At 39.1% G+C, this 26,125-nt stretch overlaps 1 protein-coding gene across 1 annotated transcript; it reads right to left on the minus strand.

The window, feature by feature from the left end:
- Positions 1 to 316: 316 nt before the first annotated feature.
- Positions 317 to 25,265, minus strand: sdc3 (syndecan 3). Its single transcript, XM_079484377.1, has 5 exons — positions 24,794 to 25,265; positions 7,929 to 8,022; positions 6,105 to 6,781; positions 5,466 to 5,697; positions 317 to 3,660 (listed from the first exon to the last, which is right to left on the minus strand). Exons 1-5 carry the CDS (start codon positions 24,848 to 24,850, stop codon positions 3,494 to 3,496), a joined length of 1,227 nt encoding a protein of 408 aa, XP_079340503.1. The 5' UTR covers positions 24,851 to 25,265; the 3' UTR covers positions 317 to 3,493.
- Positions 25,266 to 26,125: the final 860 nt, after the last annotated feature.

The following is a 26,125-nucleotide window of genomic DNA, read 5'->3' on the forward strand; positions in this document are numbered from 1 at the left end:
TATATCTTTAATATGATTGTTTTAGCATAACTATGATGTAGTCTCCATAAATACTGGCCCAGTCGAGAACAGTTTTCCTTTGTGAAATAACTTGTGGATCTAATTAAATTGAATTCTAATTTGCAAAAGTTTTGTTTTCATATACCTTGTGTTTATGTTACATCACAAGGGCTCTGTTTAAAAGATGCCTGAGATAATAAATACGCAAAACCTCGCTGTATGTACAAAATGGAATATGAGAGACTGTAATATGCTTTTCTGAACATGGACATCTCCTTTTTACCTATAGCCAATTAAATCACAACAGACTCTGAGATAACCAATCAGGTTTTTATTTAGAATAGAGTGGCATATTAGTGACAGAACTTTGTCTCTTTATACACAAATCAACCAATGAAAAAAAACAAAAAATCTTAAAAAATGTGCATGAAACCACGCTGGGCGACCATCAGACCAGGACCGTGCTGGTCTGTGATTGGCACACAGACACAGGAAGGCCCGCCTCATATTTGGCTATGAATAAAAAGAGTGGCAGATTACAGGTAAAAATGAGTAGAAAAGACAGCAATGCAAACTCAAAAGTTTCACTGACATCCACAATGTTAACACAGTGACCTCCAAAAATTTAACAGGTGCATGTTTGTTGTTGGGATGTTGGGCGTGTGATAGTCACGTGTAAAGATTGGATCGCAGGAGAATTGGGTGTGAAATCTGCGATCATAATGTATCCACCAACACCAACAACACCTTGAAATTTTCTTTTTTTTGTCCAATTTTATACAAAAATTCTTGTTAAACAATCATCATGTCTTGATACCTGAAATGTACAAACTAATTGTAGGCTTGCAGTTATGTTTTGCATTATTCATTTCCATTAATCCAGACAATTTTCACACAAAAAAATGATTGCTGAGGTGTTCGCATTTTGCTGTGACTGTGTTAGGGGCTTTGAAACAACTTAGAATAGAGAAAACTTGCGCAATTTAAGACGGGACAAGAGTTTCTCAGTTTTGCTATAGTAATTCAAGCATAGGTGTGCCGTGACAGGTCAGAAAAGGTCCTATTTAGAAGACCCAGACAGTGACGCCAGGTAAAAAAAGAACATTTTATGAGTTTGTGCAATCTTGTACTATAGTATTTTAAGTGTGAGAAGATGACAGTAGCCTATGTCTTCACAATGAAAGAGCTACAGGGGAGGGGAACAAACTTCCAGATTCAAGCACATACTGAAGCATACAGTACATACTCTTTTACACTGTAAAGACATGAGCATTCAGTTCAGAGTACAATATTTAAGCTACAGGTACAGTTGCACAGGTGTGACAATACAATCTTAGATTGAAGCACATCCACCCCATATAGATGCAACCTCATCTCAGATGTCCCCAACCCCCCTAAAATGAATCAAAGAAACAGTGTGGCGTCTTTAATGTGCTCTAGTAGGCGTTGTTTTAATATGGCGGGTGTGTTTCTCACGTAAAAACATCTTTACAATGCATTCTAAATGCATGATTTATGATACAGCAGGTAGAGTTATTTGATGTCATGTTCCAGTGCATTAATGGTTTCACCCTCAGCTTTGCGATATGTTTATAAATGGGCGTGTTGTCTAGCCTTCCATTCTACAATTATGTTAAAATATTAAATGAAACGTGGTTAGACAGGTAACACAATTTCAGCATTGAACATCCTGTGCTTCAGCTGCGAGCACCACTGACATCACATGACATCACACATACATTCTGAGCACGTCAACCACAGCATCACGTGACAACGTGACCATTCTGTTGTTGATAGTTTGTTATTGCTAATTCATGCATTTTTTTGTCGTTTTCGATGAATCTGATGTATCACAAGCTGAAATAATAATTCAACAAAAACAAACTGAAGAAAAGAAAAACGATAATAATTTCATCCACTGATATAACGCTACTTCCTGGTTCATTAAAGGCTCTCGGCTCGGATAGTTTTACGTTAGACACACTAAATTTTGCCTGTACCATTAAGTTAACGTTTGCCTTGAATCTGCGATAATGTTCCATCTCCCCATCCACTTCTATCAACACAAACCCAATCTAACAATCTTATCAGCACTTTTCTGTGTCCTATCTAAAAGATCTATAGAGCTCACAAATAACAGAATTGTGGTGTGTGTGTGTCTTTCAGTGAAAATGTGCAAATCTGTATTGGAGTGTATTTTGACAGTGGGCAGTATTAACCTTGTGAGTTTGTGCTTTCAAAACAAAAACCAGAGACCAACCTAATCAGTTTTAAATTCCAAAACCTTACAGCTTATACTCCTCTTGGCTGATATAACCTCTCTGGAATGTACTGACAAAAACAGTTCACAATGTTACAAAAAACTTTTATGTATAATTCAAAAGCACTGCATTTGTGTTTGGGTGGACCTCAAATAGCGTGCGTTTACTTTTAAGTACAATAGCATGGTTAAAAGTATGATATAACCAAAAGTGAAGTTGATATTTACACTGATAAAAACCTTACCACACAGCTAAATAGATAATATCCTTCACTACAAATATTATGATCACCATTTTCCTTCCATTCAGAGCTGCTGATATATTATTGATTATTACTATTGATTACTAAAGTTCTTTATACATAGCAGAGGAGAGGCTAGTCCTCAGATTCTATGCATGCGCTCCCTTCACAGCAAATCTGCAGTGTTGTGTGTGCTGTGGTCTACGTTGTACATGTTTCGGGCTCCCTTGCACCAAACACAACAGACATCAGGGCCTGCACGCTCTCGCCAGCAGAGGGAGTCAGGCTGCGTGTGCATCTGGGTATGTGTGTGTGTGTGTCTAGGTCACAAGGGGCACCTTAGACATACAACACGCACATATGCATGAGCACACACACACTCATACACGTCACTCTTTGCTCAAGCTCTGTTTCTAGCACCAGGGAAATGGAAGGCACCAAACCACGTTGGATCACTGACCTTGGTGACAGAAGAGCTTCTACTGCTGCTTCTAAACTCTTATTTGCCCTCCCGCCTGACCTGCACGATCTCTCCATGACCCCCTCTCGGATATTTTCTCCTCCTCATATTTTCATGCTGTTTTTTTATTATTTTTATTTCCATATTTTCTGTCCAAGAGAAATATTGTGCAGAAACACATTTGAAATGCAGTGTCTTTACAAAAAAAAGATTCAGGTCTTAATTTCATAGAACAACAATCCTAAACATATCAACAATAACACGTTCTTAAAAAAAGTGTTTTCTTTGTGTAGACTTTGTCGTAGCCCCGCCCACAGCCCCTTCCATTTTTTTCTACGTTGATCTTTTGAGTTTTTTTTGGAAAAGAAAGTTCAGAGTCAGTGGAATGAGAGGCACTCTCATGAGAAACGAGGGCAGAATGGGATCAAAGGAAAGGAAGAGACGACAGGGGGCGGGAGGTGGGGGAAGGGTCAGGGTCAGATAGAGATGGCAAAAGGTTGGACAAATGGGGGAAGAATAAATGTGTAGACGTTAGGCATAGAATTCTTCCTGCTTGTCGGGCTTCTGGTAGGTGACTGTGGCTTGTTTGGGCTCCTCCAGTGTGTAGCTGCCTTCGTCTTTCTTTTTCATTCGATAGACGAGAAGCATGACGAGGAAGGCGGCAAAGAGCGCTCCCACTACACCTCCAACTATCACCGCTAGAAAGAGAGAGACAATGGTTACTTACAGCATGGGCTTGTATACTTGGGTGTAAGATCGTCTTTTGATCATTTCATTACAAATGTGGTCAGATGCATTTTCGACTACATGTTGGACAACACTTACACCTAAATTTTGTGTCGGCCAATTGTGATTGGCTTACATAAGACTGATCTTAACAGCTTCAAATTTACAGTGACTTAAATCATTACAAACAACCACATTTTATGCTCTCTCCACTATCTATAAATGTAAAAGTCATCTCTCTCCATACAGTTTATGTGCGTAAAAAACCCTCTGCAGTATTGTGGAGTTAATGCCAACAATGAGCAATTATTAATGTTCTCTCCTAAAAGACGACGGCACAATCGATAGCCGTTTCACTGATTTATAATTTGACCAAAACATACAGTAGAAAAACTACAGCATTCAGTCAAGGCAGGGATGGAGTTTAACTCTGCCTAAAACTAAAGCGTAACTTATCAGTGTGAGAATTAAATGCAAAACACTAAACTCAAACTAATCACTACATCCTGCAACTCCTATATCCTTTACCTATGACCAGGAAGTCTGCAAATACAAAGGCAAACAATCCTCCAATCAGAACAGCTGAGGAGAGAGAGACAGCGAATCAGATAACAGGGAGAGACGAGATAGGAGGGGCAGACACAGGGGGAATGTAGGCAGAGATGGTGTTCTCAACGAAGTCCATTAGAGGCTTCCACTTAAAATCTTAAGCACTAAGCCGTTACAAACAACATTTACTCCAAACTAATATTGCTTACGGCTAAATATCAATTAACATCCAGTAATAGGTTTTCAAATAAATTGGTAATGAAATCCCTCCCTTTGTTTAGATCAACTTTTAATTGCCATTAATGCTAGATAATACGGTTTTAAAAGTGTCACATCAATAAAATATTTTTTTTGCAGTTACATTTATCCAATTGATGGGCGGTTTCCTCCTAAGAGATCTATGTGCTTAATTAGTCCACGTGTTCCCTGGAAAACAAGCTTATGACCTTGATGTTGTTAGCACCACATTTTAGCAGCTGCTCTACCAGTCGAGCTACAGACACACACAGATGCTTTCTTCATCTAGGATGAAAGGAACACATGCAAATCAGATGTTACATTTTCTGGCTTTAAATCTACTTGAAAACAATAAACTTTGATTTGCCACGTCTTATACCACCAATACATTATCCAGCATACATTTTCTCTCATACAACCAGCCTCTACTGGTTTGACTTTTTACAGTTTTTAAAGAGCCACGATTACAGTTTGTTCTATTATATTTATTCTAAACATTGGGTGTATGTATGAATTTAAATATTTTGCTTTACACTGTAAACCCAAATGAGTTAAAAAAATGCCTTTATGTTGTAAGTTTATTCGACACAGCTGGTATATCTTTTTTAATTAAGTGATTTGGACAAGAAGTCAAAATTTTGTGACTTTAAAACTTAAACATTTTGAGGCAACTCATTAAATTTGCACACAATTACACTTTAAAATTATACTTCTAAGTGATGGTAAATCCGCAAAAAGTTAAAGTTGATCAAAAATAAACTTTGAACTCAAGAGACAGAAAAGTGTCTCTTATTAATATGCACCACATCTAATCTTACCACCAGCAGACAGAAAGACAATAATATGTATGAAGACAGACAGAAGGAAACAGAAAAGACCAACCGGTCAACAAATTCAGACTGACACGACAGGTCAAAACAAACCAAAAGTTTTGAACAACTGAATAAGGATTTGGAAGAAGTGTGGCTTGCAGGGATCAGTCAATTCTCACCTATCAAAACTTCTTTCCGCTCAAGAATATTTTTCTGTGGAAGTTGAGCAGCTGAACTTCCAGCTGCATCTATGGTGTTGCCAGTCAAATCGGGCTCTGCTGGTACGCCCGGGGCCGCTTTGCCTCGTCCGACCTCGTTACCTTGGCGACCTTCATCCTCGCGGATTTCAAAATCACCACTTTGACCTGTTCCAGCGACTTCATTATTTACAGTCTCATATGGTGTTTGTGTCTAAATGAGGGAGACAAGAAATAACAAAATAATGACCTCTCACCATTTCCAGGCATCTGGAGCAAAAACTGCTGACTGATTTTTTCAAAACAACTTCCTACTTTTAATATATTATACATTTGGTTTGAATCGACGCAAATATCTACATGTACAAAAAAATATATAAATATAAAGCATAGCAAAGACGACTGCAGGAAACTGCTGCCATGCCCACATAACATAATTGCACGCGTGTGCTGTACACGTCTTAAAAAGAAACGCACATTCACTCCATACGACCCTCATGGGAATGAGAGAGCACTTATGAAACGGAAGTATTAATGTCAGCTGCAATAACGGAACATTACTAATACCATTTGACGACTCTTGCGCACTGCATTACTGTAATTCATGGACTAGTGTCTAACCTGTACTGTTGAGCTCATCACTGAATGTGTGCTGCTTTCGGTCGGGGTGGCTCTACTGGGGGTGATCTGAGGTTGCCGGGGTCGCGGGGGAGCGGTGCTGGGAGTGGTCGGGACGGGACGTGGTCTGGTGGGCTTAGCTGTGGTTGACGCAACAGTGGTGGGTGGCACCTCGGTGGTCGTGATGTCATCGGTTATTTCCGTATTGCCGGATGGCTCCAATATGGTCGATTCTGTTGTAATGAACAAATCATCTTTTTCTGTGGTGCTGAGGTCCTCCAAATCGCTAGGAGCCACTGTACTCTCATCCAGAATTGTGGTAGAGTCCACGGCCACCATAGGAACATCGGTAAGCCGAGGTGCAACTGTAGCCTTTGACTTTTCTTCCCATTCTCCTTCCTGCAATTCCCATTTTCTTTCCCTCTCAGATTCTCCATCCTGCTCCTTCGGCCTCTGCATGTCTTCCTCCCACTTTTTATCAATCTCTAATTTGGTGTCTCTGTCTACTTCTTGTCCCATTCCGCTTTCTCGTTCTACCTCAGGTGGTGGTGGCCTACTGGGCTCCGCAGCTGGGGAGGCAGAGGGGGCGGGGCCAGTGGCCTGTGTCGTGGAAAAAGGGAGGGGCTCCTCTGTAATTACAGACACACCTGCTCCGGTCGGACTAACGTCTATATCTGGAACTGAGAGCAGAGAGGAGAAAACAGTAAGGCAGGGATCAATACTCACAGCCATTTTAGGACGCGTTAATGTGTCATATGATAGCTCGCAGAAGCGTCTGAAAGGCTTCAAAGAAACCTTTAGATTGGTCAGCACAGGAATGTGAACATCCCCATGGCAACACATGAATAAAATATCAATAACCTTGGTAAAAAATACGCGTGCACACACACAAGGTACAAAGAACAAAGCACACAGCACACAAAATCAACAAGCGCACACACATACACATGATTTTTTATAAATATATGCAAATGTATACATTTAATTGCTTCTTTGTTTCATACCCAGATTTTCAAATGGAAATATTGAAAATTCACAGATAAAATGTTATTTCCCCCACATAATCTATAAACAAAATAAATATTTCGAAATATGATGGAAATGTGATGTTTCTTACTGTAGGTGGATGAATTAAACTAATCAGTGTACGTTTTAAGCAATAACAAAATATCTCAATTCTAACAGACTTTTATTGTTTTCATAGTTAACACTAATCTAACAGAAAACATTTAGCAATATTTTAATTTAAAAAACATTAATAACATCATTCATACGGTGTTTTTATAAATAAGGACATATTTCCTCCAGAGGACTGTTGAGTAAATACACAAGTGTCTGTCCACTTCCAAATTCCTGCCGATTAAGTGATCCTATTCACAGTAATCTGATTATTGAAGATCAGATGATCACTATCAAACAGACCTAAACACAAATATCTGCAGAAACGCGCTCTACTTACAAGAATAAAAAAATGATGCATTTTTCATTAAGTCTCTGGGTTTTAGTTGAAGCTAAAATAAATGTATGAAGTTGTGGGAGGAATGTGTGACAGAGAGGGAGTAAGAGAGAAAAATGGAGAGGAAAGACAAACACAGAAAAATGATTGAGAAAGAGAGAGAGAGCAAAAGACAAAGGGGGCGATTGGGTGTTGAGTTGTGAGAATGATACCAGCTGGTGAGGGGATTGAAAAGTCCAGGCTGGACTTTTAAACAAGACAGCTGTGACCCCTTAATGATGAAGTGATTCACACACACACATACACTTTTTAATGCTCGCAAACATGCTTTCAATCACACCAACTCAGTGCCACATACTACAAACACTCACAGCCAGATCCAGAACCAGAGAAGAAGTCTTCGTCATCATACGGCTCATCTCCAGAACTCTCCTCATCCACCGGCCGTGACTTGCGCCGTTGAGCCTGAAGACACAGAAGTGAAAAAATGATGTCATGAGGTTTTTATGGCATTCACAGATATTTTACCAGCATATCAAATTATTTATTGGAATTATGTAAAAAAAAATCATCCCCTGCTGATTTTGTACGTTTGCCTGCTTACAAAGAAATTAAATGTCTATAATTCGTATTATAGGTTTATTTTAACTGATAGAGATAGAATATGGAAAAAAATCGGGGGAATTTTTTTTTTAATATAAAAGTTATAAATTGATTTGCTTTTCAGTCAGTGAAATAAGTATTTGATCCCCGAGCAAAACATAACTTCGTACTTTGTGAAGAAACCCTTGTTGGCAAGCACAGAGGTCAGACATTTCTAATAGTTGGTCACCAGGTGTCAGGATACATTTTGTCCACTCCTCTGTAAATCTTTAAGGTTTCTTGGCTGTCGCTCAGCATCTTGGTGTTTTAGCCTCTTCCAGATTTTCTATAGGACTACCGTCTAGAGCAGCCCTTCTCAAAGTCCGGACTCCGGTCCGGAGGTAATACGTCACGTGCTGCCTTGGTAACACAAGAGACGGAGCTTTAACGCCTCTGGTCGCATTCATTAGCACGATTCTGCACGGTTAGACAACCGTGTAAAAAACGTGCTGAACTCTGGTCTAGAGACTGGCTAGGACATTTAATGTGCTTCTCCTTAAGCTACTCTCTGGTCGTCTTTGCGATATCTTCAATGATCTACACTGCGTTCCAAATTACTATGCAAATTGGATTAAAGTGTCAAAAATATTACATTTGTATTTTTCAATAAAACTCAGGGATGGTATTGTCTCAGTGCTCTTTGGATCACATAAATCAATCTCAGACACCTGTGATCATTAGTTTGCCAGGTGAGCCCAATTAAAGGAAAACTACTTAAGGACATTCCACATTATTAATCAGGCCACAGGCAGTTAGCATCAAAACAGCAGCTCTGGGAGGCTATCCTGACATCATGCAAAAAAATTCATGGGAATTTCAACTCTCCAAAAGCTCACAAGTTCAATGGATGCAAGAATTGTTAAGGTGATATCAAAGAAGGGGTCCTATGTTAACACGTAACTTTCCCTATTAGGATGCTTTTGATCTCAGTAAATGTGACCTCCTAATGCTGCAATTTCAACAAAGACCATTTTCAGTTCTTTACAACCTACACAATGTTTCAAACTCTGTTGTGCATAATAATTTGGGACAGTGCATTTTTGAGTTTCTCCATTTTTGAAATAAATACTATTATTATTGGGAGGTTTGTTAAAAAAAATTGGAATTATACCCTGACGGTTGATGACTTGAAAATGACACTGACTGTCATTTTGCATCGATTAATTAGGAGAATCAGAGAAAGATATAATTTGGAACAAAGTGTAGTTAAGGAGAGGAGTTCCTCATCCAAGATTTTACGTTACATGGGCCCGTCTCTCAATGCGGTGAAGTCATCCTGTACCCAAAGCAGAGAAAAAGCCCTAAAGCATAATGTTTCCAACACTGTGCTTCTCTGTAGGGATGGTGTTCTTTGGGTCATAGTCAGCATTTCTCTACCTCTAAAAACAGGAGTCAATTTTGGTCTCACAGCACTTTCTACAAAGCCTTTTCTGAATCATTTTGATGTTCATTGTCAAACTTCAGATGAGCCGGGCTCTTGGGCAGGAGGACCTAATGGGTTAAAAGGTGCTTAAGGGTTTCAATCTATTGTGGCATAGCTAGTTACCAATGATTTGCTTGCTAGCTGTGGTCCCAACGGTCTTGAAATCATTAACAAGCTTCTTCTGTGTTGTTCTGGGCTGATCTTTAACCTTGCTCATGATCATCTTTACCCCATTGGGGAAATCTTGAGGGAGCTCCAGACCAAGGGCAATTTATAGTTATTCTCTATTTTTTCTATTTCCAAAGAATCACATCAACAGTTATCTCCTCACCGCGGTTCTGTCTGTAGCCTATTCAAGGTTTATCCAGGTCTACAATCTTTGAAACCTATTTGGTCTTGACCATGGTGACGGAGAGGTTGAAATGGAAGATACAGATTCTGTTGGACAGGGATTATTTTAAAACAGGACTAGGCCATGGTTAAATTAGGATATTAAATTGTTAAAGACACCTCAAACATTTAAGTTAGTCTGGGACTAGGCTTGAGCCCTGGCCTGGGAAACCGCCCCATCGAGTTCACACTTAGTTCAAGCACTGATGTCAATTTATGCAAATCTATGTAGAACTACACAAATTTACAGTTACATTTTCAGATTCAGTTTTCACAAATGTATTTGCGTGTCTGTGTGTACATGTGTGCAGGAGTCTAGCGTGGGGAGCAGTTTCATCATGAGGACCGTTGCTACGGGCAACACTTGCCTTTAACCCAATTTCCCTTTAAATAGGGATGAAAATTCAGCAGAAAACGAGCCCTACATGGTCCTCAGACCCAATGTGCCAAATACATGAGAAAAATGCAATTAAAAATAGAACATTGTAAATTATTTTTTGCACATTTGTTAAGTTAATCAAAGACTGTAATGGTTTACAGATTCACAGTTTGTCAAATAGGATGGTACAGCATCAGAACTTATTTCAGACAAACACCACAGTGAGTGGATATTTCTCATGATCTGCGAGTTTGAACAACAGGTTTATAAATAATTTCTCAAATTATTTTGTAGATTAACTATATAATTATATTCTTTTAAATATATTTTGTACATCTTGGACCAGAGATACAAGTAGCCCGGAAGTCCAGTACACCTATAATATACAGGAATGTTTTAAAAGTATTAATCTTTCATCCAAAGCGTCAGAGAGTTCAGGGAGCAATAAGCGATATGTGATGCAGGAGCAATAGTACAATAGGTGCTAATACAAAGTTACCCGTTTCAACAAAAGCTAGACCAATGCCTTTAGTTTTTAAGGTGGAAACCACATAAGCATTTAAAGAATGCTGAAAGTTCCCAAAGACAAAGAGAGGCTGATTTGAAGATGTTCAAAATAAGATAAAGTTTAGGTGTTTTTCTTGTCACCACATAATTTCACGTGTTAGCTTTAATGCTTTTTTTTGCTTTGCTGCCCCTAGGAAAAAATCCATGTGGCAAAATTATCACACTTTTACTTTTTGTATTTATAGGATGCATTTACTGACTTGACCGCAATCATAAAATCAGACTCCCGGTTTCACCCATCCTCTATCAGCCTTTCTTCCTGTGTCTCCTTCCCCCACCCTCATGATTGGTTACTCTCCATCTTAATAACAGCCCATAAACACTGAGAGCCATAAACTCTTCCCATGCCCTCCACAAAATCCCCCACACATAAACACATGCTGGGCCAAAAAGTGCTTAAAGCTGTCTGTCATACATCAGCATTTCTTTGCGCCTGAAGACTCTATTATGACTGTACCCAGTTCTGCATTTAATTTAATTGCTTTGTGTGTAGTGTAATGTCTATTTCTGTGCCTTTATGCAATATAAGCATCCTAGTAAGCATGTGTCAATCTTTCTCCCTGTGTACATTAAAACACGTACACTTGAGGTTATCACAACAGAAAATCTACCACAACCAATATTATGGTACCACATAGGGCTGAGCAATAAAAAAACTTAGATTTTTTTAGCATTTTAAATTATTTTTAAATCAGAAGAATCTTAATTTTGACCAAAGAGCCACTTGAGTCACGAAGATGATGTGTAACGCAAGAAGTAAAATGCAGTGATCTAGTTATGATCTGTTTTTCATTATATCAAACATTTAGATTCTGGCCATAAAACCATTGAAAATACTTAAATATATTAAATGATGGGCTGAGTCCGAAATCGCCTACTTCCATACTATATAGTAGGCGAAAATGAGTACGAGTCATTCATAGTATGTCCGAAACCTCAGTATGCAAAAAAAAAAGTAGGCAAGAAAAACCCAGATGGTATACTACTTCCGCCGAGATTTGATTGTGAGTGTGGATGGGATGGACACTTATCTATCCAATAATGCCACGGAAGCTGAGAACGGTCAAATTTCAAAAGTAAATCAAATAAATATAGCGGTAAGCTAAGACGGAAGTCAGTTTTTTATGCTAGTGCCTATAAATTAACTTCTCATGACTAAATTATGTTTTTATCAACGCTCATGTGTAGGTTTTTGTTAATACTTCATAGGTCAAAGAGCATACGGGTCACATGACCATAAAACATGGCGTTAGCAGTATGTCTGAAATGTATTCATTCAACTCCCACTCATACTATATAGAACGAACTGTTTTAACGGCAGATAGGTACTTATTCAAATTCAGCACGTACTGTCACAGTATGCGATTTCAGACGCAGCCATGGTCTCTTTTTAGTTTCTTTATGCATGTGAATATCAGAGAATTGGCTCCCACTGTCTCCATTGGAAAATCTATTGACCAAAGACCATTTAGCAATTCGATTCTAATAAAATTTCAGAAATGCATGCTTCAGATCTATGAGCGCTTTCAAATCTTGCATGCCGGTGCCAAACCTAGAACCAAGACTTGGCCAATATGCATATGTGGCTAAAATGTGTGTTTGTGTATCCTCCCATGTAATGGCAGGGTTGGTCGGTGGTGTAATTTGGTCTAAGATATGATTAAGGGGTGGAATTGGCACACACAGCAAGGGTTCTTTCACACAGTTTGTGTGTGTGGGTGTGTGCGCATTAGAGACGTGCATGTGTGCCAATGTGTGTGTATTTGGGGGGGGGGTGTAGCAAGCTTTTGGAGTCAAATGTAAATATCTAGCCCATCTGTCAGAGAAAGACAAAGAACTGATAAAATCTACATCTCTTATATTTTAAATGGTTCCATTGTGCACCACACTGGATTGACTGCTGGTGTTCCTCTCAGTCGGGACCGAGCAGCTGTGAGCTGTGTGTGAGTGAGCGAGCAAGAGGGAGTGCGAAAGTGAAGTTAAGGTGAGCTGGTCACTAGGTAATGACCTAATTTCAAGAGTCACACACAGAGATGCACGTGCACACACACACACACACGGTCCTACAATGCTCACATTTTTACAATACAAAAACCTTCACAAAACTAGAAACACCAAATATAAACTTTCTCTTTAAGGTCGAATGTCTCTTGAAATGTGGATTACTGTGCATGTATGAAGTAGGCAGCTGTTTCTCTGGGACAATCCTTAATCCAACCAGCAAGTGATCCCATAATCCCATAGGATTTGGACCATGTCAGATGCCCATGTGTTAGACGCCCTGTTTGTCGATAAAAAAACTTCTCTATTGCATACAACGATTTAGCATTTTTGATACTGTAATTAAATCAATAATAAAATAATATTTTAAATCAACTCTGCAAATGTGAAATCTTGATTTGTATTTTGTGTTAAAATTCAATTTGATATTCAGGAAGGAAATAATATAGGGTGGGGCTTAAATGTATCAATTGGCAATTTATAACATCTTGTAAGTGGCCTCTAAATGACAGGGGGCTTGAGGCCAAACAAAAGTGTTTGGTTGTATTGGAGCAAAAAAGAGGATTATGAGATTAAATAAAAAGTAACAAAGACAACTTTTTAGAATCCGCAAAAAATCTTTCAGAAGACTCACCATCACAATTGTTAAATATTTCATCACATGATTAAAAGTCAATGTTTATTTCATACATTTTAATGTGGTTATAATATCAGACACTATAGCAATTCTCTTGTACTTAAATTCATAAATGAATTTACAAAAATATTTTCTTTAGTGTTCAACAGAACAAAGACATTTATACAGTTTTGGAAAAAATTTAGGGTGAGTAATTCATGAAAGAATTTTCATTTTTGTCTTTAAAATTATAATAAAATTCATTATAAAATTATACGTAAATTATAAGTAAATTTCTTGGGCATGCATTGGTTTTAATGGCAAAGTTGCATGTCAAACACTACAGGGAACACTTGTGCATTAACTTATATACGGTCACCTCTGTGTCGACTCAAGTGGAAGTTTTTTTTCAAATCTTGCATGCCTTAAAAGCAGTGAAAATACAAAAGAAACCAATTCTGACTAGTGTTATCCCAATTAATGCATAAAAGGGTTAAATAAGAATTTTCAGGCTGTTTTGGGGTGGGATTTCATCTGTGATGTTGGGAGATCGTCTCAAAAGCTTTCTGGCGAAGAGTTGCCATAGAAACACGTTCATGGTATATTATCCAAGTCTTGACCACTCTCCCACGCATCACCCAGCATAAAGCCAGAATCACTGCTGTCTAGAATAAACTCCGCCCACACAGGGTAAAACCAGGTTAACATACATAGCAGAACATGCGTGTATCATGACCATGCACTTAATACAACTTGTATGCACAAACATAAGTGCAGATTCAAGTGGTTCATCAGAGTACACAGCGTTTCTGAAGTTTAAATGATGGTATTGTGTTTATTTGCATGTCTGGGTGAATGAACGCTTTCTTCTCGCAAGCAGATGGAGCTTCCTGTGGATCATAACTTCTCTCGTGTTCCTAAGAAACTTTTTAAAGAAGCTAAAAAATGCAGCCAGGGGCTAGGGAACGGTCTGCCTTTGTGCATTTGTGGGTGTGCATGTAAGGGCGAATGTGTGTGGCCTGTCTTTGTGATTATGAACAGTTCTCCCCCATTCCCAGAAGCCCCTGCTGTTCACAGTGTGTGTGTTTGAACTATACTGTGTGCGCTCACGTCTTCTCATTTCCCATATTTGTAGGGACCATCTCAATTTTGTCGCACAAATAAAAAGAGAGATAAGGTACTTAAAGCTCCGGCAATAAAGGTAAAGTAATGGCTTTTTGGAGCGGCAGTAGTTGAAAGTCTGACAGGGGTAATTATGAAGTATTATAAAATGTTGCTCGGTAACAGCGTACCTGACTTGAGTACAGAAGTGGAGGAGAAAAACTGTGGAAATTGTCAAGTGTCAAGAATGTGTCCACTTATCTAAACTGTCCTCCCTCTCAAAACAAGACATACTATAAATATCATAAAGGATTATATAATTCCATAAGCATGACTCTTGCGTATGCAAAATGATTTTCAATTATAAATTATGATTGTTTCTAATCCACTACTTTTATCTAACTTTGTTATTTTTCCTACTGTGGTAGTCAATGGGCTCAAGTATTATCTTTCTCTGTGTTCATCCGAACCAAGAAATGTATACAGATTTGGAACAACTTGAATGAGTAAATGACAGAATTTCTAGTTTTGGGTTTCACACTTTTTGATTGTATTGTATAGAGCGATAATTTGTAACCATTGTCGCTCCAAAGGCAAAACTTTAAACGGGTGATGTAGTATTTACGATACGTGTAGATTGACATGATATTAAAAACCATGAACATTGATATCATGTTATTGTCAATGCTGTTATACTGCGACCACCCTAGTACACAAAGAGGGTTGCTTCACAGCGATGTTCTCTTAAGGTACAATTATTCAGCGGACCGACATGAATGACAAAAATGTGTCCATAATATCTTCCTTATCTAGTAAGCCTCTTATAAAAGCAGTAAGGCACTTGGCACTAATTTCACACAGCCCAAACACATTTTGCTTAGTCTTAACATAAATCAAGGTTTTACAGTGTTGAAAAAAAATGGCGTTATTAGACAGTCGAAATGATTTAACCTAAAATTTTCAAAGATCAATTATGTATTTGGAAACCTAAAAACAGATAACAGAATTCAAAGGGAGTACTTTTACAGTCCTTGTTTTGTACTTTGTAGTTCAACTGGTCCCTGATCACCAGACTCAATAGATCCTGATAGATACAATTTGAGTGTTCTTCACAAGTGAACAAAAACATGAAACATAATAGTGCAATTGTCGATGAGGGTAGCGGAGCAGGTTATGACAACAAATCCATTCAGCTTTTATCTATTTAAAGGTGTGGGGTGATTTTACTGAAATGGAGTCTGAATTTCAAAGGTAAACATTCAGACGCACTCAACTAAGCCACCAAATCTGCCACCTGCACACCTAAGAGAAATGTGATGAATGCTATGTCTATACGTATTTATATAGTCTTACTCAGTTTTCACAATAGAGAAATACCACGACAGAAAAACTGATGTACATTTCTTGTCGTTTAGTGCTATACAATCCAATAATTACAGGGCTCTCTTGCTGGAGTAACTTCAGGTTTGATGCCACTCTCAAGGGCACAGTAATGATAGGGTATCTGTCTGACACTCACAACCCGTGAGCTTTGTGTTGCCAGATCAGTAATGACCACTACACAACCACCACCCGATCATCATGTATGTGCATGATGAATGAAACGAATCACATTTACCTCAGAATAAGACTAGTGACAGGAATTCGATTAGAAGACATGATACCAAAAGAATGTAGCTGCCTGTCACAACTTTTCACAGAGATAAAAATATAAGTCATATTCTGGGAATAAACTTCTCCAGAAAAACAGATTTTATTGATATAGTGTCTTTCTACGGGTTATCTTTAATGTGTCTCTCTCTCTCTCTCTTCGCCGTCTCTAATCTGTTAACTAGGTTGTGTTGAGTCTATCATCCCATGAAGCTCTTTAGTGACCGTGTTTAACTATCTCGGTCACATCTCTCGATCTCCAAGCAGGTGATTCTGTTGTAATCTTTCATCCCTACACTTGTGGATTAGCAGCAGTGTAATCTGCTTTCCAGCACATCTGCCAGAGCGGACGCCTCACTTAACTCGAGTCGATCAATATCACTTTCCATGCAGAATATGATAAGTGCGGAGATGAGCAGGAACCGAGGCGAGAAAAGCAAACTGACTGAAGCAGATGATTCCGGCCTTCCTTCCACCTGCTTATACAAGTGCACAACACAACAGACAGCTATTTCATGAACACACGATGCTTTAGATTGAGAAATTGTGCACAGTAATGAGAGCTGGTAGTGAGCTTTTTGTTGCAGACTAGTAGCATATAAAAAAAAACATGAACATCAAGCTTGTTTTGAAGTGTGCGTTTGTTCCTGAATTTATCCTCGCTCAGGAAACACCCGTGCGTTCTCGCAGCACGACAAAACACTTTTTTTCCAAACAAAGCTGTTCTGCTCTTCTTACCGGAGTTGTTAAATTCATCCCTACTTTAGTAATTACAATTTGTATCAAATAGTGGTGTCATTCTGACAGTCTCCAGCATCCATTTCTTCATGTAAATCAGACTCAGATAATGTACGAGTCCCTGTCTAATATTTTTCTAGTTTGTTTTAGTTTAATGGGACAGTTCCCCCTCTTGGCATTTAAATCCTGTATGACTTGAAACATTTTGTGTTCTGCAGAAGATATAAAGGAAAAGTTGTTAAACGGCACCCATTCACTTGCATTAGTTTTGTGTCCATACAGTGTAAGTGAATGTGTGCCGGTGCTGTTCAGTTACCAACATTCTCCAAAATATCTTTTGTGTTCTGCAGAACAGAAGAAAGTCATACAGGTTTGAAATGATCACAGAATTTGCATTTTGGGGTAAACTATCCCTTTAATTTAGTAGCCAGACAGTGGACATCCTTTCTTCCTTTGATTTTCTGAACCAGTGGTTTAAAATATTGTAGTAAATATTACGCTTTTTTGTTTTCACGTATTCCAAAAATATATGTTATCGGACTCGTTTGTTTTGCTTAAAGCAAATCTGACATCCTATGGGAGATATTTGTTTTGATACAATCACAGCGGCTGTATTATCATTCAGTGTTTATGTAAATGTTTTAAACTGATTTTGGCCCGAGACCTTGACTTGGAGGCCAGAGGATGGGGGGGAGGGACGAGTATAAGTCTTGATCTTGTTACAGTCAGAATCCCTCGACTTATCATTATAACTGCAGCAGAACATGAGCACAAACCTCCAGGATATTCTTGATGAGACAGGCAGTTGCCTTTTACTGTGAGCAATTCTTTAAGGTCACATTACTGAGAAACTGACAATGCAACACTTATGTTTCTAACTGAAATGTCAGTAAATTCGATTTTCAACTTGGAATAAAATATCCTTCATTATTTTCTCACCCTCCTTCACATTTACACATTTGACAGACAATTTAACCTAAACTAGCTTACAGGATATTTATATTTATTTGAGATTTAGTTTACCTGGAAAGGGTAATATTTACTTGTCATTCCAAACCTGTACGACTATGCAGAACACAAAATATTTGAAGGACAAGTTGTTAAATGGCACCCATTCACTTGTATTAGTTTTGTGTCCATACAATGGAAGTGAATATGTGCCGGTGCTTGTTCGGTTACAAGCATTCTTAAAAATTACTTCCGTGTTCTGCAGGGATCACAGAAATGGTCGTAGAATATTCATTTAGGGGTAAACGATCACTTTAATTTAGTAGCCAGACAGTGGATATTCTTTCTTGCTTTGAATTTCTGCATCAGAGACTTATAGGACTGCTTTTGGGGTTTTAAATATTGTAGTAAATATTGCTGGCAAGAACACAAAATAAATTATTTTGAAGAATATTGGTAACCAAACAACAGTGATACCCATTGACTAACACTGGTTTTGTGCCCATAGGATAGAAGTGAATGAGTACCGCAGTTGATGCAAACATTCTTCAAAATATCTTTTACGTTCTTCTGAAGAAAGAAAGTTATACAAGTGTAAATGACAAGAGGGTGAGTTAATGATGATATAATTTACATTTGTGGGTGAACTATCCCTTTAAGACAGGTTACAGAGAACACCATCAAAAGCATTAAACAGATCTTGCATGTTATATTCCACGTGTTCTGAAGCCATATGAGTCTGAAAGCTGACTGTGAGCAATAGACTGAAATTTAATTTGATATTCACTGATAATTATGCTTTTCCCTAAAGCTCAACTGTGCCTTGCGTTTGTGTCCAGAATTCATAAAAGCATGAATCACACTGGTTACGTGAGAACAAAGTAAATAATAATTACAAAATGTTTTGTGTAAACTTATTTAATGTGAAAAAATGTGTGTCACACTATATTATATATACACATACAGAGCATTTATTACGGCCTATATACATATGAAATCTATAGAAACTAACACCATTTCCTTTTTATTTCCATCACTCATCTGTATCATGTCACACCACTTGTGTCAAGAACTGAAAATTCTCACATTTATTTACAGGGTCTCTCTCTCTCTCTGAGTCATTCTCCACACTTGACAGAAGTCTGTATATCAGCAGATGTGTGTGTATGGTATGTGTGCCAGCTTCCCTTTATCAAACACTCAGAGTCTGGCTGAGAACTCAACCCAATCTCTTTAGCCAACATTCTGACATTTCATCAAATAAAAAAAAAACACTTAACATTCATGTCTGTGGTACAAACTATTATGCTTGTTTATCACAAATGTCTATTTTATTTACTTTAGAAAGCTGTATTATCACATGGAACTAATGCCATTTCATTTTGACTCTAGACATGCAGACAATCGGTTTATCAAATAAGATGTGCAATAATGGTCTGGGTTACATAATTTTTTACTGCAGTATGGAGGTCTGTCCAAAACAAGGCTTAATTATAAAACACTAGTGGCTAAAGACCAAATAAGAACTAATGTTAAAACACTAAAAAGTCTTGTTAAACAGTAATGTAGGATTTTACAACGTTAAAATATTTTAAACAGACATATTAACTGTAAAACAAACAATAACCGACGGCCCTGGATTCTCAATGACTGTTTATGTACGCATCTTTATCAATTAGCTTATGCAACACATTTTAATTAAGAAGTTATCGGAGTAACAAGGCTGAAAACCGATTCAATGAGCCTCAACTCCACCTTCCGTATAAAACTCTCTCATTATTGCGTCGTAAAGACGATGTGCTAATTTGCACATCAGTGTGCGCACAGCTTTCAGCTTTATCACTCAGACGACGCCGAGCTTTGAGCTTCAAAGGAAGAGAACTGTTGAGTGATTAAAGCTTCGACGGAGGTTATAGTGAAGGTGAGTATGACCTTTGTGCAGGAGTTGATGTGCGGAGACTGAGAAACAAAGAAAATGCAAAGTGAAGATGGATTAAATGGCACATAGTGCGAAAACCTCAAGGATACAAGCACAGACAGTTTACTTTTTGCTTGGGTTTAAGCACATTTTGGCCTTCTGGCGGTGAGCCCATTTTCCCTTCAGCTCTTATCTTTAGTTCTTCTATATACAAATTCCATAAATAAAGTGAGAGTGTATGAAAATGGTTTTTCAATTATTCATTAACTCTTTTATTGACTTTTTGTACTTGCTTGATTGCACAGAATCATATCACACCAGATTTCCATTGCAGTGACCAAACCCATGGTGATTTTCGTATTATTTAATGATACCATTAAATGAACAGTTCAAACCAAAAATATAGTGATTGTGGAGTTAACAGCTCACCAGAGAACTTAAATTTTGATCTGTTTCTTACTCAAATGTAATCTGTATGACTTATGACAAAATAGCTTTATGATACTTTGATGGCACTGTGTTGTAGTTTTAAACATGAAAGCTTCCATTGTAGCTTTTCCTCCATTGTGATTTCATTAACCAGCTAAGATGTATTTCGTTTTAAGGAAAAGTTCACCCAAAATAAAAATTCTGTCATTTACTTCATTACAAACCTGTATGACTTTCTTTCATCGGCAGAACACAAAAGACAACAATTGTTTAGCAAACAACACCCGGCACTGCATGGACACAAAACCCCAGGCACATTTCTCGAAATATTATCATTTTTGTTAAACCGAAGAAATAGTCATATATTGCTTCTGAACAACATGAGGGTGAATAAATGACAACAGCATTTGTATTTGTGGGTGGGTTCTATAAAAGAAAGTCACGCGAGTCACTGAAAAACAGACCAGATTTTTGTGCACATTTAATTTGAACTATTGCAACATTGCAATATGTGCATTTCTCTAAGTCAGACTGCATTTTGAGCCACCATCCAAGAGGAGTGATTTCTAAATAATGCACAACCGCTCTGTTAAGGAAATCCCCTCATATCATCAGGGAAAAGACCACACAAGCACACACCCACACATTATCTATGTTACCCAAGTCAATTTCCAAACAGAATATGAATCAGCGTAAAGTGTCTCATTAAACGTACAAATGTACGCGCTCGAGTGGATGAAAAAGTGTACGTAAAACGTATGCGATCATTAGTCTTCACAAAAACCACAAACAGCAGACCCTGCTGATTAATGGTCCGCACATAACATATGACACGCTCAGCCAGCGTTATCTAAATATTTATCTTTTCCAATTAACTCTCGGCTGTTTCTACATGGTGTAACACTCGCTCGCCGTTCGCAACACCGTGCAACTGGAAAGTTAACGGCATTCCTGTAGTCCCCGGAGCCCGCCGCCACGCCCCCATTCTCTCATTAACCCAATTATCCTCCTGGTTCCTCCATCTCCAAGGAAACATGTCACTACCCCTACTCGTTCCCCAAGCAAGAGGCCATTAAAACATCAGCAGAACAAACAAGCAGCTAGGGAAATCGGAGGAAAGGTAAGGACATGCGCACATTTTCTTCGGGCGAGGGTTGTCCTGCTTGGCTACAAAAGCTGCATTCATATTTATAGAGCAGCCTGGTGAGGCATCTTAAAACTCGTTGTGGTTTTGAGATCTTACCATCCATGCTCTCTAATTTGGAGTCTTATTATAGCATGGTGCGCGCACACGAATTTGGGACACAAAAATGCTCATCGTTCAACCGCATGGAAACGCATTCGATGGTTTTTCCGAGATAGCCGTTCACAAAATGGCATTTACAAAGCGCACATCTAACACCACACCCGCAATTTTAAAAAATGCTAAGTAAGCCACGTATATCCCCCACATAATAGACTATTAAATATAGTTTACATATCGATTTCCATCTAAGCTGTCTCCCTCTTCCAATGACTGTCTGATATTTTCAGGTATGAGTGATTTCCCCTCCCCCACCAGACTGCCGGAGCCGCATCTTAATTAGCGAGAGACAGACAGACAGGGACGGAATAAAAAGGAGAGAACGAGGATGACACAGAGATAGTAAATAGTGTTAATGACACAATGAGAGACCATAGAGAAAAAAGGAGAAAGAGCATGATAAGGATGTGACTTAGATGTGCTCTGCCGTTGTCATGGCGACACTGTGCAGAACAGGTAGAGGAACACAGTCTACTGGGAAAGAGCAACCAGCCCAGATCGACTCCACCTAACTCTCTCTCTCTCTCTCTCTCTTTTTTCCCCGCTCTCTCTTTTTACTTCTCTCTCTCAGCAATTCCTCTTTTGCCTACAAGAGACCGACCCTAAAATAAACTACTACAGTATAACATCAACGCACAACAACGGGTTTGTTGTTTATCCCGTCACCTTGCACGATCTTTCCACACATTAATTCAAAGGTATTCGCATTGCTTCCTTGACCCAGATCTCACCTAACAACATCCATCATCTTCAGGTTGTCGTCGAGGCGGTGGCTGACGGATGCGGGGAGGTCAAAGAGAGGCGAGCGTGATGTTGAGAATGACGGGGTGTGAAGCAGGTGGCCCGATAAGGAGCACCTCCTTCGGCGACACCTCTAAACGAAACGCTTTCACACCAGTACGTGGTGCCATTTGGTGGACCTGATAATGTTTTTTTCGGTAGTAACACTTCGGGTCAGCTGGAAGCTCTGGGAAACCCTTAGAGAAAATGTGTGCCAAGTCACCACAATGCTTTTTCGAAAAATTTTACTTTTAGGTCCGAACCTAAATAGATATGCGAGAAGATGCACGTCTCAAAATAGACACTGATATATTTACATGTACATACAGAACGCATCGTACAGAATGTTCTGTAAAAAAAAAAGTTGCTTTTAACAAACAGAAATGCAATTTAACGAAAAGCAAATGGATGCTTTCAAGCAACACGGCTTTGTCGTCTTAATCTCACATGTATTTCCTTTCGATTTGAAAATATCAACAAAAAAAAAGGCTCACAAGGCTCAGATTGACAAGACTGCATAGTTTATTAACTCTAGTATTTCTAATTTAACTCCTCTAAGAGCAAACTAAGTTTCTTCATTTAATTTACTTATACTTTCCTTTACTCATTTGATACATAACTGAAACAAAGTGCAAAGCAAACTTCTTTGACTCATGTCATATCGGGTAACTTTCCCAAGCAAACAAATCCAACAAGTTACACAACCTTTAAGCATGGTGTGTCCCTATCAAAACTTGAAAACACTGTCCAGCTCTTGTTGGTAAGTGAGACCTTTATACAGCTGAGCGAGTCAGTGGCAGAAACTTCCTGTGTCAATTTGCTTCACACATTCCTCTCTCATTTTCCCTCCTCCTCCTCACCTCCCTCCCTCTAAGGATGCCTTTGTCGTCTACAGCACAAAACACTGATTCAGTTCTGAACCCAGGAGTCCAACACACTTTAAAACACACACACACACACAAACGGCTTTCTGGAGCGGATGTGTGTCCATTAGCTAGATTCCCGATCTAAATTAAACTCCATCTCTGGCACACAAAGCCAAAGAGGATATGACACCACTGACCAGATCCACATGAGACTTCCTTCTGAAATGGCCAAAATAACCAATCATATACTACAACACAGAAGTATTCAATAAAGTGTGTTGATTCATTCTCTATGTTGGGTGCGCGTGCATTCTGCAGTAAATGTATATTTTTATCGAGCGTGAAGGCACCAGTGGCATTTCCTTATGAAAATGAACCATGATTTCATTGTAGTAAATGTGCAGAGACCATGTTTTGGCTACAATATGCATGCATGACCACATTTTAACACAAATGTCCTGGTAAAACTACGTTACTCTAGTAAGACATGTTTAACATTTTGGGTACAGTCAAATGATGGTTAACCGCGGATCATTTTCGTAAAGGTTTAACATTAGCAGTAAAGAATTAATACATAAAACATATATAGAGTTTTTTTAAACGTTTTCAAATGCCGGTCGACACAGCTTTCCTCGCTGGTGTTATTCAAGGTAAACACGCGTTTCGAGGGAGGGTGGTTTCTGCGCCCGACTAGATAGAAGTCTGTCTCCCGCCGCGAAGACCGATGACGCCATCTCCCCGCAGCCTGCCAACCCCCACCCCACCTCGAGCAATCTCCGGCCAACATCTTCCGCCGATCGCCGACACTTCAATCTCGACCAACACCTCCGCATATTACCTGTCCCGACCCCCTTTTTGATGCAGCCTTGCCGTAATATACCCACCGATCACACTTGACCACAAAGAACGGGACCGTGCGGACGAACCACCAACAGGCGACAACCACGTGCCACTTGTGCGCAAAAAGAGGGACAAAAGACGTGCAATTAAAGCCTAATTAGACGCCACGCGTTAATTATAGTCCATCCACACAAACGTAAGCAGACAGCAAGGGACGGGGGCCATGGCTAGCCGCGCGTCCCTGACCCACAATACCAACACACGCACACCCACCCAAACAGTCGCACACATTACGATCAAAGGCCAAAAAAGGACTCCGGGGACTAAACAGGGCGAGGGTGCCCAACCAAATCTAGTTCGAAGGTCCCTGCCTCGAGCATTCTTCAGCCCACTTGAAGCGCTTCCCAGGCCGCCAGAGACGCGCTGTCTGCGGTCAGCCGAGAGAATGTGGGTCGCGTCCAAGATTTACAACTGAGCACCAATACATCAGTCACACACACACTGCTACTGTCGTCTAATCAATGACCTAATACTTCACACTTTCCGCGAGTACGTGTGCGCGTAAACCCGAACGATGTGAACATGTATGCCCGACGATAACTCGCCCTCTCGTAACAAAAGATCACAATAGACTGTCAGTCTTACCAGTGCGGTCTGCGCCAGCAGCAGCAGCGTCAGTGTTATCCAGCACGGGAGCTTCATGGTGCTCCAAACGCAGCTATATGCGGAGCTGTCGCCTCCGTGTCCTCCTGTCCTGTGGGATACTGGAGATAAACGTTGCTCTCAGTTTTCGGTATCCAACTTTAGGGCAGGCGTCCGTCGGTACATCCGTCTGCCCGCTACCTCGTACGGCACGGTCTAATCCCGCTGAACCACGCGAAAACCGAGGAGCAACGCGCGCACGGCCTCTCGGGATTTCCTCTTACTTCAGTTATTGAGTTTTGATGGATGTGGAAGCAGGGAAGACCAGAACTCCTATCTCTCTCTTCACCGTGCTATGGCGTGTGAGAAGGGAACGGGCATTGGGTGGATTTTCCTCGTGCGGTTGAGGATGCCCCCTGCAGCCCGGTTAAGCATCAGCGTCTCTCCCTTATTCTCAGGATCCACCTCCAAATCCAGCAAGCATTCCCATAGGTGCCTCTTTAAACACTATGCAAATCAGTTTGCAAGGACAATGTTTTGGTTCATATTACCTGTTCATTCAAATATTGCTGTGCAATATTTATTTCAAATTACGCTTAGCATGCTATTTTATACCGACATATCTCAGTGAATAAATACCTCTCAGCTTCATGTTAGTATTTATAAGATAAACACAAATCCCAATGTATACTATACATTTGAACAAATGTTCATTTGTGCCACTAAATGTTTCGTATTGCAACAACACATGGATATACAGCCTCCTATATTTTATGACTGTAAATAAAGTGGTATTAATATATTATAAAACAACGCTACATTTCACCAATAAGTATTTGTAAAAGATGTTTCTCATACATGTTTTTCATTTAAGTAGTCATATTAAGCCAACTGTAAGATGTTTCTTGTAAATGTAATTATGTTTAGTCCAATACATATTTTTGTTGGGGTCTCCCTGGGATATGTGCATTTCATCTCTATTCTACATTTGCCTGGGTGTATATCTGTAGGTGATACTCCTTTACGCTACACTACATTATTCATGAAGTGTATTTTTTTCTGTTTTAAGTGTGATGCACAAGTCTCATACACACAATCAGCATCATGAGTTTCACATTTAACTGGATTATTAATGCACTGTAGAATTTATATCGGGAGAAAATCTGAAGGACATCTTTGGGTTTAACCTATAAATGTTCACCATTCATTTAAATGTTGCAACAGAAAAAAACACAATAAAAATGAATGGCTTGTTTTGGCCCTTTCTAAACATGCAAAATTGATTAAGTTGAACAGTTATGCAAATGTAATTGCTTAAGAAAGCCATTTAAAAGT

The sequence above is a fragment of the Barbatula barbatula genome (genome assembly GCF_947034865.1).
Source record: "Barbatula barbatula genome assembly, chromosome: 21".
Lineage (NCBI taxonomy): Eukaryota > Metazoa > Chordata > Actinopteri > Cypriniformes > Nemacheilidae > Barbatula > Barbatula barbatula.

What these genes read in the sequence shown, in the direction of transcription:
- sdc3 (XM_079484377.1), bottom strand. Translation starts at nt 24,850, where the DNA reads ATGAAGCTCCCGTGCTGGATAACACTGACGCTGCTGCTGCTGGCGCAG. An exon ending in CTCTGGTTCTGGATCTGGCT is followed by an intron (nt 6,782 to 7,928) that starts GTGAGTGTTTGT and finishes CTCTGCTCTCAG; the next exon opens with TTCCAGATATAGACGTTAGT. An exon ending in TGATGAGCTCAACAGTACAG is followed by an intron (nt 5,698 to 6,104) that starts GTTAGACACTAG and finishes TCCCTCATTTAG; the next exon opens with ACACAAACACCATATGAGAC.